Genomic DNA, 12,991 nt, shown 5'->3' with positions numbered 1-12,991 from the left:
GCGTCGGTGCCACCCGGACCCGAGACCCGGGGTGGCGCTCAGGAAAGAGGTCTGGGGCCACCGATAAGGGCTGGGGTGTGCCAGTATCTCAGCTCATATTGGGGAGACCCACCCCGCTGGAGGCGGTGGAGCTATGATGGGGACCCGGGGTGCCCACAGTATGGAAGTCTCTCGGAACCCTCTACTGAGAAGACCTCCATTGATGTGTTGTTTTTGCTTGCCAGGAGGTCACTTCTGACTCAGGACAACCCCATGTGTGCAGAATAGAACGGCTCCATCGGCTTTTCAAGGCTGACCTTTCAGTAGCAGATCGCCAGGCCTTACTTTCGAGGTGCTTCTAGGTGGTTTTGAACCACCAACCTTTTGGTTAGCAGTCAACTGCTTAACCATTTGCACCACCCAGGGGCTCCCCATTAGTGCGCACAGCCCCAATGCTACAGGAGGCCTCCCTGTCCAGCCCCCACCTCCAGAAGTTCTGTGCAGCAGTTTTCAACCCCGCGGGAGTGGGAGTCCATTACGTAGGAATGCTGACGCTGCTGTACCTCTGCTGCCCTCAGCCTCCTCTGTAAAATGGAGGCTGGTGTGAGGATTGAAGGAGCAGGCACAGGACACACTAGGTGTTCAGTAAATGGTCACCGGGAGGCGAGAGCAGTTGCTCAATAAAACTATTTTCATCTCATATGGAGCTAAGAAAATCTGGCTGGTAAACTTCTTTCACAAGTGCACATTATCTAGAAAAGTGGTTGAATGGTGGACCTGTAGTGTGTTACCCCTATCCCCTTCCTCTGGGAAACATCCACACTTCCCTGATAGAACTGTCGATCTTCCAACCCCTGGGGAAAGGCATGATCTGGGCCCAACCAATCAGAACATCCTGGGGCTGTGGCCCATGGCTGTCCTAATGGGAGCTCACATGACCCAGGCAGGGCCAATCATACAGGGGTGCTGGGAGAGCCCTCACTTCACCTGGTTTGGGGTTTGGTGAGTGGTGGGGCCATCTCATCCCTCTCCAGGGTTGGGAGAAGGCAGGGCACATTGGACATCAACCATACAGGGCATTACATGTGTTGTCCAAGCACCCGGATACAGCCTGGCCTGCAGCCACCAAGCTTCTCAGCCACAGGAACCAACTCTTTCCTGTTTTGGCTCAGTGGATGGGTTTTTCTGTCATTTGCAACCAAGAAGATCCCAGTTAATACAAGTGGACTGGGGTGGTGGATTCTCACATTTTTATTTTGATGACAAAATCCCACGGGAAAGATTAAAAGCTACAATTGACATCAACTAGGGGTGGGGGATCAGCTGGGGAACATGGAGAATGGGTGCACACAGCCTCTCGGTTGCCTCCTGGCACCCCCTCAGGTCTCCACAGAAGCCAGTCTGAGAGCTGCCACTCCAGGCCAAGGCTGTCACCATACAGGGAAGCTGAGGTGCTCACGGCTGGCTCAGACAGTGGCCTCAACCTCGGCGGCCTCATCCTCCTCTTCTAGCAGGCTGTAGGAAGCGTGGCTCTGGCAGGGCCGCTGCAGCGGGTGAGCCAACAGCTTGGCCATGCAGTTGTGCAGCTCAAGGGCCGGCCCCGCCAACGCCACCTCATACTTGTAGCTTGTGCCCTTGGTATCCAGGCTACCCATGAAAGCAAACATGTCCTGGGGAGGCCACGAAGAGGGGTCTGGTCAGCCAGGGGTTCCCCTAGACAGGCCCTCCCTGCCTCTGGAGGGCTTCCCAGAGGAGGGGGCTTCCCAGATGAGTTCTCCAAGCAGAAAATACTTTCAGCATTCAGCAACCACTCCCTCCCACCTGCACAGTCCTCCCCCTCTAAGTAGAGGCACAGTCGGACACAGATACCCCCAGCCCCAATGACGTTCTTCCTTAAGGAGCAGGGAAGGCATCCCAAAGGAGGGCCTTCTGAGTTGAGTATTAATGGGTGAGTAGAAGGCTGGTCTCCACTTTGTAGTTGGGAAAACTGAGGCTCAGAGAGGTAAGGGGCCCACTCAAGGTCTCACAGCTACTTGGGGCTGAGATGAGAAGAACCAGCAGAGCCTGGGGAGGGCCCAGTGAAGGCACAGGCAGGAAGGGCAAGAAACAATAGAGGCTGGGGAGGAGGTAGATGGAACCCAGACATGTTCCCTGAGCCAAAGTCCCAAGGACCCCCAGCCTCCCTAGCATGTGACTCCTGCCTTATTTGGCCACTGTGAGCTAACAGCATACACATAAGCAATGGCTGTTGAATGACTGAATGATCATGGCCCAACTGGGCCAGGGCTCCAGGGCTGGTAAATGGAGGTAAGGACCCCTGTGGAGGATCCCCCCAGACCCCAGGTAGTCACCCATACCTGCCCCACACGTTTGCCATGGCCGCTCACCTTCCAGCTCATCTCCTCCTCCTTCTCATCTGCACCGTTGTGGATGTAAACAACATCGAAGAAGAAATATGGACACTGGAACATTTTCTGCAGGGGAAGAACACCAGCCTTGGGGGCTCAAATCATCCCCTGCCCCCACGGCCATGATCCTGAATGCTCCTTCAGCCCCTGAAATCCATTCCCAGGTGCCCCAGCCACTGCCGCTGGGAAGTCCCTCCTGGTGTCTAACCACCATCCAGCTGGCTCCAGGTGTCCCTTCCTCTCCGTGGCCCCACCCACCTTCATGGGCTCCGTCAGGGAGAACTGGGGCTGGCAGGGCGGACGGCTGTAGACGAGTATGGTGCGGACCACATATGGGGGCGGGATCGTCTGCACATTCTCTGTGACTGGCAGTTCCGTCTTCTGCTGGCTGCAGAGCCGGAGGGCAGGGTCCAGCCAGAGCACACCCTGAGGGTCTGCCCTGCTCATCACCCTCAAAGAGAGCCCAGCTCCTCACCAGGTGGGCAAGGCCCCTCCAGAGTTCACTGCTGCCTCTGAACCTCCCCACCCTGCTGTTCCTTCTGCCTGGAGCACCTCCCTGCCTCATCTCTCCCCCAGTGAGCCTTCACAGACCCCTGGGGCTGGATTCTACTCTGTCCACCCTCAGAGCCCTAAGCGTCCCCCATCACAGCTGAGCTGGAACTGCCTAGTGACATGTACCTCCCCTACCAGGCCAGGATACCCTGATGCAGGGACCATATCTTCTTTGCTAAGTCAGCATCCCAGGTGGACCCCACCCTGGTCCAGGATGGGGTAATGTTTGGGCAAAGAGCACTAGGCAAATGGAGGGTTCTTAATAGTAAAAAGCAAACCTTATCACCAATAAGAAAAAGTCAACATCTCCACAGAAAAATAGCCAAAGTCCACAAATAGATAAATGACTGGGAAAATACTGAACGGCTTAAAAATGAACAAAAAGAAGAGAGAATGCTGAACTGTCAAATACTGTGTTACATACAATTTTTTTAAAATGTAACAAAAAGAGGCTCAAGGAAAAGCACAGCAAAGTAACGTGCAGCCTTTCCCCACCTATCAAATGGGTAGAACTTTCAACAGGAGGATCAATCCCAGTATTAGGGAGCCTGTGAGGAGACAGAGCACCTCAGGCATCAATGTTCAGAGGTAAGTATTTCTTAAGAAAATTCTTCAGCGAAGTCTAGCAAAATCAGAAGCATGCAGCTAGTCTTTGACCCAGTATGTCCTCCACTGGGAATTTACCCCAGGGACTCATTTGCAAAACCGGCTGAGATGGTCGTACCAGGTTAATAAGGATGAGAAAGGGGAAAGAAAGGAGTTAGTTAAAATAGCGGTTGGCAAACAAAAAGTGGTTTTTACATATTTTAAAGGGCTGAAAAAATAAAAAGTAGAATATTGCCTGACAGGTGAAAAGTCTATGAAATTCAAATGTCAGTGTGTGTCAATAAAGTTTTGTTGATACACATCCACACCCATCCATTATGTATTGTCTATGGCTGCTTTCTGGAAACAACAGCAGAGTTGAGTAGCTGTGACAGAGACCCTAAGACCTGCAGAGCCTGAATTATTTACCATCTGGCCCTGTATGCTAAAAGTCTGCCAACCCCTGGGTTATAAAAAAAAAAAAGATGAGGGCGAAGGAGCATGTGGCAGTCACAGAACTAGTGTGAGACTCGGGGAAGGGCCTCTTTTGAGAAAAATGTTTCCAAACAGAGAAGTGAACGACTGTTCCAGGGGGAGAGGCTGGGAGTGGGGAGGCTTTGGGGCTCCACTGACTATGTCTGTGCTGGTTGGAGCTTTTGCCCACAAGGGATCTTTCCTTCTAAAGGAAAAATATCCTTTCTCCTCAGGGACTTACATGAGGCTGAAGAGGCCTTCAAGATCTGGCGGAGTGCTAAGGAGAAGGCAGGTAGCAGAGCGGTGCCAGGCAGGGGCGGACAGGTCCCCTGACACTGGGAGTGCCCATTTCCCACAGTTCTGCTAGAGACGTGCTATGTGACCCTGGCTAAGTGGCTCCACCTCTCCGAGCCTCGGTTTCCCCTTAACATGAATCAGGAGATGGGGGACTAACATTGGATACCCTGGAAACTCTGGAGGACTCAAAACTCCCTTTCCTTTACGGTGAGGGATGCTGTCCTCACAAAGCCTGAGCCTGAGACCCCAACCCTCGTCCCCACCATTCCCAGCCCCCACTGTCCTCCCCCTTCACTTCCAACTGATTACTTTTTTAACTTGCTGGGACCAGGGATCCTTTTCTACTCAAGTTTTTACTTTAATGTTCAGCTAGAGTCTCTGGGTAGTGTGAACAGGGAATGTGCTCAGCTGCTAATCAAAAGGTTGGAGACTCAAGTCCACCCAGAAGTACCTCAAAAGAAAACCCTGGCAACCTGCTTCTGAAAAACTAGCCACCAAAAACCCTATGGAGCACAGTTCTACTCTGATACGCACAGGGCTGGCATGAGAGAGTCAACTCGATGGCAACTGGCTTTTATTAATGTTCAACTTGGCATAAAATGTGCCGCGCCCGGGTTGAAGGGGCCATAGGGGTAACTGCAACTTTGGGGTTACGTGCTGCCGTATACTGAATGCTTACTGTGTACCTGGCCCTGCATGAAGTGCCCCCGTGCGGGTACATCCTAGACAGCCTAAGTCAGGATCTGCGAAGCTCTTCCGGTGGTACTTGGTGTCAGAAACAAGCTGTTTCTGCTATTTGTACGAATGCCTTTATCTTCCCAGGAACTCTCTGGGTTAGGCAGTTTGGCGCCCCATTTGGCTGTCTCTCTTGTTAGCTGTCATCCGTCGGCCCCTGACTCACGGGGCCCCCATGTGTCACAGAGCACAACTGCGCTCCATAGGGTTTCCTTAGCTATCACCTTTATGGCAGCAGATCACCAGGCCTTTCTTCCGTGGCACCACTGGTTGGGTTCAAACTGCAAACCTTGACGTTAACAGACAAGTGCAAACCATTCAAGCCCCTCAGGGACCTCTGTGCACCCAGTAGGTGCTCAATAGAAACCAGCTGCTGAGTCTACGCCAACTCCTAGTGACCCCATGTGTTGCAGAGTAGAACTGCCCCACAGGGTTTTCCTGCCTGTAATCCTTACTGAAGCATTTCACCAGGACTGTGCTCCGTGACGCCACTGCGTGGGTTCACACTGCCAACCTCTGGGCTAGCAGCCAAACACCAACCGCTTGGGCCACACGGTATCTTTGCCCCATTTTAAAGACGGGAAAACCGAAGTTCAGAACTGGGATCTGAATCCAAGTGATCCTGAGCCAGCCAACCCTCTCCCCAGCTCGGGTGACAGGAAGGGCCACCCCCCCCCGCCACAGGGGGTACCCCCAGGAAGGATACTGAAGGTGGAGCAGGAGGCGGTCTCCAGGTCGTAGAGGCAGCTGCACAGTTCACGGGGGTCAGAGGTCAGGCCTGACAGCTACAGGAGGCAGAAGGCTCAGCGGAAGGGTCCGGGCCTCACCCCCAAGGTACCCCCGCGCCCCCCACCCCGCCTCACCCAGGCCGTGTCATCGTTCACCACCACCAGGGCGAACTCGTGGCTCTTGTCGATCTTGTGCTTGGTCCGAACAAACATCTCAATCATCTTCTGGGAGACGTTGAGGGCGTTGGTTTTAGAGCTGTGGGGGGAGGCAGGCAGTGGGGCGCACTGAGGCAGGGCCTCCTGGACCGAGGGCCCCAGGGCTCCTTGCCCACTCAGCTGGGAAACCTTCCACCACCCCCAAGATGATGTTCAGAGGTGCAGGTCGGACACCAGGTCTGGCTGACCTCTGAGCTCCCACCCTCTCCAGGTGGGGCCCTCTGGGCAGCCCAGTTCTCACATTCACTCCACTTGAGCCCACGCTGGAACTCTCCTTGGCAGGACAGTCGTGGGCAGGTAGCAGGGAGGGGAGGGCAGGCTCATCCACAAGACCAACCGGAAGCCCCTCAGGCCTGGGCCACCTGACCCTGCAGCGACTCAGGTGGCTCAGGGCAGGGGCTTTGGGGTCAGCCAGGCCTGGTTCTGAATCCCGGCTCTGCTCACTCCCTGAGACCTCTGCTTCTCACAGCCTGTTAGGGATTAAACTGTGTCTCCCAGAAATATGTGTTGTAAATCCTAACCCCTATACCTGTGGATGGAGCCACAGTGGTGCAGTGGTTAAGAGCTTAGATGCTAACCAAAAGGTCGGCAGTATGAGCCCACCTGCCGCTCCTTGGAAACCCTAGGGGGCAGTTCTACTCTGTCCTACAGGGTTGCTATGGGTTGGAATCAACTTTTTTGTTTAATACCCGTGGACGTGACCCCATTTGGGAATAGGTCTTTCCTTGTTATGTGAATGAGGCCATATCAGTGTAGGGCGCGTCTTACACCAATCACTTCTGAGATATAAGAAGAGCAGATAAGGCACAAGAGCAAGCAAGCACAGATGGGGAAAATGCAGATGCCATCTGGAGATCCCCACGGAGTTGCCTCCAACTCATAGTGACCCCACGAGTGTATAGTAGTACAGGGTTTTTCAAAGCTGTGACCTTTTGGAAGCAGAGTGGCAGACCTTTCTTCCAAGGCACCTCTGGTTGGGTTCAAACCGTCAACCTTCCAGTTAGCAGTCAAGCGCGAAACCATTTGCTTCACCCAGGGACTCCAGAATGCTGGGGAAGCTGAGACAAGGATTTTTCTCCCAGAGCTGACGGAGAGCCTTCCCCTAGAGCTGGCACCCTGAATTTGGACTAGCCTTCTGAACTGTGAGAAAATAAACTTCTGTTCTTTAATGCACGTATACTAAATCAGAACCTACATTTTAACAATATCCCCAGGTGATCCTTATGTATAAAAAATTTTGAAAACCACACTGCTCTACTAGTGGTTCTCAAAACTGGTCCCTAACTAGCACCATTAGCCTTGCCTCAGTAAAAATGCAAATTCTCAGCAGGGGTTCAAACCAGAACAAACCAGTTCAAAGCCCCCACTTTAAAGTCACCCACTTATGGTACTTCTGTTACAGCAGATCTAGGACTTTGAGATGGGGGAGTGTTCATTTAAATTTTCTAGAAGTTGCTCGTTCAGAGTGGGTTTAGGGACCTGGGGAGATCAGATGCTTCATTAGGTTCATGACCTCGAACCAGAGCCCATAGAGAGGAGGCTCCAACCTGGATGAGGTTCCACCTGCCTCAGATTTCCCTGTTGGCGAGCCTCTAGTTGCTCCGGGGGACAAATGGTACTGGAAGTCTCTGTGACAGGGCCCCTCCCCAGCCACGGCTAGGTGTTTGAGCCCCAAGATGTCCATCTCACCCGTTGAATGACTCCAGCTTTGGCAGTGACATTTCCTCTGACAGGTCTAGGCAGATGATCTGCAAAGGATGTTGGGGGGTGGTGAGGGGCCCTGGGTCCAGCAGCAACTGGCTGTGAACACCAGCCCCCAGACAGCCCCACTACCCAAGCCTTCCCCTGCCAAGCAGCCCCACTGACAAGGCAAAATGTTTTTGTTAGTTGCTGTCGAGTCAGGTCCAATTCATGGCCACCTCATATATAACAGGGCCCGGGTGGTGCAGTGGTTGAGAGCTACAGCATGCTACGATGCTAACCAAAATGTCATCAGTTTGAATCCACCAGCTGCTCCCTGGAAACCCTAAGGAGCAGTTCTACTCTATCCTATAGGGTCACTATGAGTTGGAATCAACTCAATGGCAATGGGTTTTTTGGTTTTATATGTAACAATATGAACTGCTGCCTGGTTCCGCACCATCTTCACAATCCTTGGGGTATATCTGAGTCCATCGTGGGGCTATTGTGTCAATTCATCTCAAGGAGGGTTTTCCTCGATTTTGCTGACCCTCCAGTTTACCAACTATGATGGGCTTTTCTAGTGATTGGTCATTCCTGCTGATGTGTCCAAAGTAAGTGAGGCAAAATCTCATCATCCTCACTTCTAAGGAACATTCTAGTTGCATTTCTTCCAGGACTGATTTGTTCGTTCTTCTGGCATCCCTGGTATATACCACAGTCTTCACCAACACCACAATTCAAGTGCATCAATTTTTCTTCTGTCTTCCTTTTTCACCATCCAGCTTTTGCACACACATAAAGTGACTGAAAAGACTGTGGCTTGGCTCAGGTGCATCTTAGTCACCAAAGTGACATCCTTTGCTTTTTAACACTTTAAAGAGGTCTTTTGACAAGGCGATGTAGCGACCGCCCCATTCCCAACCAACACTTACCACCTTCTCTGGACAGTTGACCCTCGGTGTTCGAACCTGGACCTCAGGGGCTGGCGGGGGCACCTGCCAGGGCTTTGGGCCAGCACCTGGTGGGTTGGGAGTCCCATCGTCAGCACTGGCTGCCTCACCCTCACCCTCACTACGGCTGCCCACGTTGGCCTGGGTCCCCAGCGCCCGGTCCTCGGCCCCCTCCGGGTTGGAGCGTGTGCGGGGCCGAGGCTCGGCAGACTGCTCTTCCTCCTCCTCTTCTTCCTCAGTGGGGCTGCTGGGCTCTGCAACTTCCATAGTTCCTGTGTAGCTGGATACAGCAGGGATGGGGGATGCCAGGATCCTTCCCTTCAGGGTTTAAAGAATATTCGGTTAATAAAAAAATAATGACAGTGACGTTTCCTCCAAAACGTCCAGGCAGATGATCTGGGACAAAGGACTGGGCATGAGCTGTTTACCAAATATGAGAGTCACCCCTCGCAGGGCCTCAGTCTCCTCAACTGTAAGATGGACAGTTTTTACACCTATTAGCCCAGCATCATCCATTCTGAATTAAGGTAATAACCTCCCACTTTTCAGTAGAGTTAACCTTGCCCCTCGGCTTCCTGACCAATGAGCACATTCCAGCACCCTGGCCACTGTGACTGGCTCAGTGACGGGCACACGACCCAACACATGCCAGTAAGGGGCAGCTATGGGACTTCCAATGGTGCTATTAAAGAAGAGGGGCTCCCTTTAGGGGTGTGCAGGCTGGTATGCCCACTCAGAAAATGACATAAACAGACTTCTGAGCGCCCGGATCCAGCTATGCCTGAAACTTACCAGTTCTGTAAGCTAGCAACTTGCCTTTCTTGCTTAAGTCAGATTGAGTTGGATTTTCTGTCCCCTGAAACTGGAAACGTCTTCGCGAATAAAGTAATAATAACTTCTAGGATTCTCCCACGAGGGCGCTGGGATGCCTGGAGGATGTCTGTGGAGGGGAGAGGCAGAGATCTGGGTGCTACAGAACCCTTTGCGGGGAGACAGAACGCCGGTGGAACAGTTTGACTATATGGACAATGCCCGGGATGGCCTCTGAGAGCCTTGCAGCTCCCACAACCTCTAAGGAAAACAAAGCTTTAACTGCAGCAAGAACGATGGAGGCTAGACTGCAGCAGAAAACAGAGCTGAAGGCGGCAGCTCAGGGCAGGGGAGCAGCTGGATATCTGGGGTCAAAACTAGGGGAGCTGGGCCTCTAGGGATGGGCCCTGCACGCTTTCACCACCCAACTTCTGCTCACCGAAGCCGGAGCCTCTTTCCAAATCGGCCGACGACTCCCTAAGAAGCCGCCATCTTCCTGGCCGGAAGTGACGATAACCCACCGCAAGGCCTCCTGGGAAGTGTAGTTCTCATTGCGAGCGAAGAGCTGAGCCGACGAGGCCCGATGCGTGCTTGGAAGCTGATAGGCTGAGACTGCTAAGGGACTGAGTTTCTAATATTCCTGGAGGAACCAAATTAAACTGATCAATACGGTGATAGGCTGGTAAGAGCAGGGCGGGTGGGGCTTTCAAGGTAAGAGGCTCAGAGAGATGGAGGAGGTCTAACTTGCAATGTGATAGGCTGGGCGGGCGGCATTTAGGGTGAAGAGGCAGGGCTTGGGAGGTGATTGACAGAGTAGTCCTGGCTCTCAGAGGGGGTGGATTTTCCAGATGGAAGTGGGCGGGGCCTGGCCCCGAAACCACGCCCAATTGTTTCATCTTTCTCGTTACTTACATATATTTGCATCAACCAAAAATACTAAGGCAGAACAATTTCAAATCACCTTTTTAAAATTTTTTTTTAAATTGTGGTGGCACAGTAGGTAAGCGCCTGGCTATTAACAGGAAGATTGGCAATTGGAACCCAGCAGCTCTTCTAGGGGAGGAAGATGCAGCAGTCTGCTTCCAGCCTTGGATACCCATTGGGGCAGTTCTGTTGTTTAAGTGCCATGAAGTCCGGCGCATAGCGACCCCATGTACAACAGAACTGCCCGGTCCTGCACCATCCTCACAATCGCTAGGCTTGAGCCCATTGTTGCAGCCACTGTGTCAACGCAATTTGTTGAGGGTCTTCATCTTATCAAGTATGATGTCCTTCTCCAGGGACTGGTCCCTCCTGATAACATGTCCAAAGTACGTGAGACAAAGTCTCACCGTCCTCGCTTTAAGGAGCATTCTGGCTGTACTTCTTTCAAGACAGATTTGTTCCTTCTGGGAATCTAGGATACATTCAGTATTTTCACCAACACCGTAATTCAAAGGCACCGAGTCTTCTTCCGGCTTTCTTATTCACTGTCCAGCTTTCTCATGCATATGTGGTGGCTGAAAACACCATGGCTTGAGTCAGGCACACCTTAATCTTCAAAGTGACATTTTTGCTTTTTAACACTGTGAAGAGGTCTTTTGCAGCAGATATGCCCAATGCAATAAACCGTTTGATTTTTTGACTACTGCTTCCATGATCTTCCAGAGTCGTGGAATTGACGTCAGGGCAGCGAGTTTATATAGGTAAAAGCACATTTGCCGTTTCCTGAATTTTTTCATCACCCTTATCAGAGGCTCTTCATGCACATTTCTCCCTTTAGCCCCCAAACCACTTTGAGCCTCAGTTTATTTGTAAAAGAATGGGTTAAGCCTGCCCCAAGCTGTTGCTGTTGAGTCGATGCCAACTCATGGTGACCCCACAGGGTTTTCAAGTCTGATTTCTCAGAAGTAGACTGCCAGGCCTTTCTTCCAAGGCACCTCTGGTTGGACTCAAACCTCCAAGCTTTAGGTTAGCAGCTGAACGTGTTAAACATTTGCACCACCCAGGGACTTTAAGCCTGCCCAACCAAGAAACCAAACTCATTGCCTCTGATAGTGACCCTGTTGGGCAGAGTAGAACTGCCCCATAGTGTTTCCAAGTCTGTAAATCTTTACAGAAGCAGACTGCCGCATCTTTCTCCTGTGGAGTGAAGCATGGGTTCGAACTGCCGACCTGTTGGTTAGCAACTGAGCTCTTTAACCACTCTGTCACCAGGGCTCCTTAAGCCTGCCCACATCTGCCAAATTCTGATTCAATGACACAGCCTGAAGGAGCTGTTTAAGCTGAGCCTTGAAGAATGAAGAATTTGTCAGAGAATCAAGAAGGAAAAAGGCATTCCAGGCAGAAGGAACAGCTCGGGCAAGGCCAGGAGGTTTGGAAGAGCCTTGGGGTGATCATGGAGCCTCTAACACGTTAATATGACTGGATTTTATAGAGGTTAGGAGGGAGGCACTAGACCTCCTGGGCACTCTCTAGTCTTAGAATTTCTACTTTTCTACCTACATCCCTTAGCCTTTCATTCCTGGGAGACACAGAGGCAGGAAGACCCAGCCTTCTGGGAGACACAGAAGCGGGAAGACCCCTGTCAGTCGGATTAGACCCCAGCCTTTGTACACAGGAGTTTAAACCAAGCGCAGAAGAAAGGATATCTCAGGCAAAGGTGACAGCATAGTCAAAGAACCTGGGGTATGAGAGAGTTGAAAACCTTCAGCTGTCCTTGAATATCATTGTGGCTAGAACATGGAGTATACCTGGGAGTAGGCAGCAGGTATACTTTTTAAAGGCCTTGAAGAGCTCGAAATTTCTCCTAAGGGCAATAGGGAGCCATAGAGGATGCATGAGCAGGAGAGGGACAGTGAGATCGCTGCCTTTGGAGCCTGGGTGGGAAAGATAGTGGAGGGGGCCCGGAAGCCCAGGAAGGGAGCTGGCATCCAAGTGGAAGGGGAGAAGCTTGAGTTCTGACTATGGGGTGGAAACTAGGAGGACCATTTAAATTGGATTCGGGAAAAATGGGCAGGATAGAATGACCACCCAGACTCTGGGGAATCCAGCTAAATGGAAGAGAAACAGGAGTTGGGAGAGAAAGCAGTGGTGGGATGGCCAGAGAGGTAGGAGAGAACAAAGAGGAGGACACATTATGATTTGGCTCCCTGATGTGCCCAGCCCTCTGCAAAGGGCTTGTTAAAATCCCCGTGACACTATGAGAAAAATTTGACAAGTATCCCCAATTTATAGATAAGAGAGCTGAGGCTGAGAAGGAGGCATCACTTGCTCAAGATTACTAAACCCGCACCTGTCCGTGACCAAGGTGAAAAGAGAACTGTGACCTCAGCACTGAAGGAACGCACAGAGAAGAAGAGCTCACAGAGGAACCAGACAAAGAGCATCAGCCCAGGGGAACATTCCGCATCCCAGGAAATAAAATCCAAGTTTCAAGGGTAAAGGAGCCATGGGGTTGGAGGCTGACATGGGGAAAGGCTGACATTTCAGGAGCTAGACACGTGTCCCACACAGGGGCTGGAGGAAGCCTCTGTCCTCAAGGAGGAAATGGTACAATAACAGGTCACATGACCGGGGGAGTGGGCTTCCTGTT

The 12,991-nt window shown here is 51.9% G+C and overlaps 1 protein-coding gene across 2 annotated transcripts; it reads right to left on the bottom strand.

The window, feature by feature from the left end:
- Nucleotides 1-1,214: 1,214 nt before the first annotated feature.
- Nucleotides 1,215-10,024, bottom strand: BABAM1 (BRISC and BRCA1 A complex member 1). 2 transcript variants are annotated; one of them, XM_049877353.1, is made up of 10 exons: nucleotides 9,857-10,024; nucleotides 9,424-9,547; nucleotides 8,590-8,925; nucleotides 7,664-7,722; nucleotides 5,894-6,014; nucleotides 5,737-5,815; nucleotides 4,240-4,264; nucleotides 2,646-2,775; nucleotides 2,367-2,453; nucleotides 1,215-1,649 (listed from the first exon to the last, which is right to left on the bottom strand). In XM_049877353.1, the coding sequence occupies exons 3-10, from the start codon at nucleotides 8,872-8,874 to the stop codon at nucleotides 1,446-1,448; spliced, it is 990 nt and encodes a 329-aa protein (XP_049733310.1). In that variant the 5' UTR covers nucleotides 8,875-8,925; nucleotides 9,424-9,547; nucleotides 9,857-10,024; the 3' UTR covers nucleotides 1,215-1,445. The 2 variants fall into 2 exon arrangements, with proteins under 2 accessions (XP_049733310.1, XP_049733308.1); XM_049877351.1 differs by having other exon boundaries at nucleotides 9,400-9,547; nucleotides 9,857-10,023.
- Nucleotides 10,025-12,991: the final 2,967 nt, after the last annotated feature.

This window comes from Elephas maximus, chromosome 3 (genome assembly GCF_024166365.1).
Source record: "Elephas maximus indicus isolate mEleMax1 chromosome 3, mEleMax1 primary haplotype, whole genome shotgun sequence".
Taxonomy (NCBI): Eukaryota; Metazoa; Chordata; class Mammalia; order Proboscidea; family Elephantidae; genus Elephas; species Elephas maximus.
This window is presented reverse-complemented; position numbering and strand designations above follow the sequence as displayed.

What these genes read in the sequence shown, in the direction of transcription:
- BABAM1 (XM_049877353.1), bottom strand. Translation starts at nt 8,874, where the DNA reads ATGGAAGTTGCAGAGCCCAGCAGCCCCACTGAGGAAGAAGAGGAGGAG. An exon ending in TGAACGATGACACGGCCTGG is followed by an intron (nt 5,816 to 5,893) that starts GTGAGGCGGGGT and finishes TGCCTCCTGTAG; the next exon opens with CTGTCAGGCCTGACCTCTGA. An exon ending in AGGAGGAGATGAGCTGGAAG is followed by an intron (nt 1,650 to 2,366) that starts GTGAGCGGCCAT and finishes TGGCCTCCCCAG; the next exon opens with GACATGTTTGCTTTCATGGG.